The 2,428-nt window shown below is 45.3% G+C and overlaps 1 protein-coding gene across 1 annotated transcript in view; it reads right to left on the bottom strand.

The window, feature by feature from the left end:
• Positions 1 to 2,030, bottom strand: part of CCDC33 (coiled-coil domain containing 33) — a 188,001-nt gene extending 185,971 nt beyond the window's left edge. Inside the window, exon 1 of the mRNA XM_069071206.1 lies at positions 2,019 to 2,030. Coding sequence (XP_068927307.1) covers positions 2,019 to 2,030 — 12 coding nt within the window. The remainder of the gene's footprint in view (positions 1 to 2,018) is intronic.
• Between the last annotated feature and the right edge of the window lie 398 nt (positions 2,031 to 2,428).

Here is a 2,428-nt window from a genome sequence, read left to right on the forward strand (position 1 = left end):
CTTCTCTTCTCTTCTCTTCTCTTCTCTTCTCTTCTCTTCTCTTCTCTCCTCTTCTCTTCTCTTCTCTCCTCTCTTTTTCTTCCTCTTCCTCTCCCTTGCTTTCCCTCCCTCCTGCTCTCTTATTTTTCTCTCTTTAACTCTTCCTCCTTTCTCCCTCTCTAAATTCTAATTTCTTTCCCTCATCTCTCTCTTCCTCTCCCTCTATCTCTCTCTGTGTCTTTAACCCTCTTCCCCTCTTCCTCTGTCTATCTATGCATCTCTCTCATCTATATCCAGATGAGACCTTTGCTCCTTTTAACAACCCTCTGAGGTGAGAAGAGCAAACATCCTAATTCTATAGACAGGAGACTCAGTTCAGATAGATTGAGTAATTTTTGTTAGGTCGTACAGGTATCAGGAGACAGAGTTGAGACTTAAAAGCCAGGTCTCTTGATTCCAAGTTCAGAGTTCTTTCCCTTCCACCTTATTTTTTTTGAGTCTTTCTCACAGTGCTGATACAGGCCAATGCACTCTCAGAGGGACTCTGTAAAGTGCTAGGCATCCTTCCTTTGAAATATTTCTTCTGTCTTGTGACAAATGGACCCTTTTCTTACCTCAAGTGGAAATGGTCTGAGCACAACTCTAACTAGGAATTCCAGCTACTGGATAAAATTCATTTAAGGACTAACAGAGCACAGAAGGGCAGTACACTCTAAATGGATATAGTCATGCTGGTTAATTCCCAGGTGGGGGGAAGAAGGCTGGTGAGGAGGTAAAGGAGGCTGGTAGGACTGGAGTAGCAGAAGGTGGGCCCTGGGAGAAGGGTGAGATATATTCACAGCATTCCACAATGTGTAAACCATCTGAGAACTGAAAAGGAGGGAGAAAAAGATACCACCCCCACAAATATTGACACCCTGGTTTAAAGTCACAGTTGCCCCACTCTAGTTACATAATGACTATATGTATGTAAACTATATAATATTTTGTATATTACAAAATCGTTAGATAAGACTGGAGAGGCAAGGCTTTATAATGGAATAAGCCAGTACTGGATCTAAAGTCAGAGGTCCTCAATTTGAATGCTGCTTGGTAGCTGTGTAACTTCAGACAGATCACACCCCCTACTCCAGGTTTCATTTTCTTCTAACTGCTTTTTAAGGTCCCTTCCAGTTGGGAATTCTTAAGATCCTGGGAAAGAAATCCACTTCCCTGGTGGGGAGACAGCCTGAAGACAGTGACTCATCACCTTGAGACTATATCTAAGTGAGCTGGGGCTCTCTAGAGAGGGAAGGGCTGGTGAAGGCTGTTAATTGGACCTTGTCTCTGATAGTCCACAGATGTGGAAACTTCCTCCAGTGGAAAGCAAAGCATGGTGGGAGATGCTCCAGGTGCTAAGAGCTTCAAAGTCAGAAGCCTTACCTCAGCCTCAGGGGCAAATGCTTACAAAGAGCTGGTCCTGAAGCTGTGGGGCCAAAGATGAGACACAGGAGGCAACTGGACCAGGCCTAGGTTTAGGGCAGCCAATGAGAAGAGCTGACATGTATAGAAAAGTGTGCAAAGCACTATGTACGGTATCTCATTTGAGTCCCACAATGACCCTGTAAAAGGACAGAGAGGGGCGGCCAGGTGGCTCAGTGAGTAAGAGCACCAGCCCCAGTGTCGGGATGACCTGGGGATCGAATCTGGGCTCAGATACTCAGAACCACACCCAGAAATAACTGGCCGTAACCTTGAGCAAATTACTTAACCCCAATTGCTTTAAAAAAAAAAAGACAGAGAATTGGCCCCAGAGTCAGGGCACCTGGGTACAAACATCACCTCTGATACTCGATTGTGGAGAGACCTTGAAAAAAATCCCTTCAACTCTCAGTTAAGTCTCAGTTTTCTCATCTGTAAAATGAGGGAAGGTGGACAAGATGACCTCTGAGGTCCCTTTTAGGGATCCCCTAGGTGTTATTGGAGGCAATCATAATGCCTCACATGAACATAGCAGCATAAAGTTTACAAAGCAGTCCACAGGTGTGCTCTAATCTGACCTTCAGAGCCATCTCGGCCTGTCATCCTCCCCTTTTTATAATTGCTGGGCACACAGTAAGGACCCCAGCAATATTCGTTGATTGACGAGGAAATTGAGGGCTCAGAATGGAGAATCAATTTGCCGAGAGTTGCATGGTAAGTAAGTGTGTGTGGAGAGGGGGGGGGCAGGACAGGACTCCAACTCAGGTCTTAATTCAAAGTCTGGTGCTCTATGCACTATGCCATAACCCAGAGGCACAGGAAGCTGCAGCACCAAGCCCAAGGTTGAACAGCTAGAAAGAGAAACTGATCCACATTTTCTGATTCTAAATCCTGGGCTCTCACCATAGGAACAGTTACTAGGTAAAGGTAGTGAAGAAATGGGGGGATGGGGCTTTGTTTGGGTCATGGGTTTAAGCACATGATAGAT

The sequence above is a fragment of the Petaurus breviceps genome, unplaced genomic scaffold (assembly GCF_028583685.1).
Source record: "Petaurus breviceps papuanus isolate PSGF00001 unplaced genomic scaffold, PetGlider_PUasm1.0 90825, whole genome shotgun sequence".
NCBI classification, from domain to species: domain Eukaryota; kingdom Metazoa; phylum Chordata; class Mammalia; order Diprotodontia; family Petauridae; genus Petaurus; species Petaurus breviceps.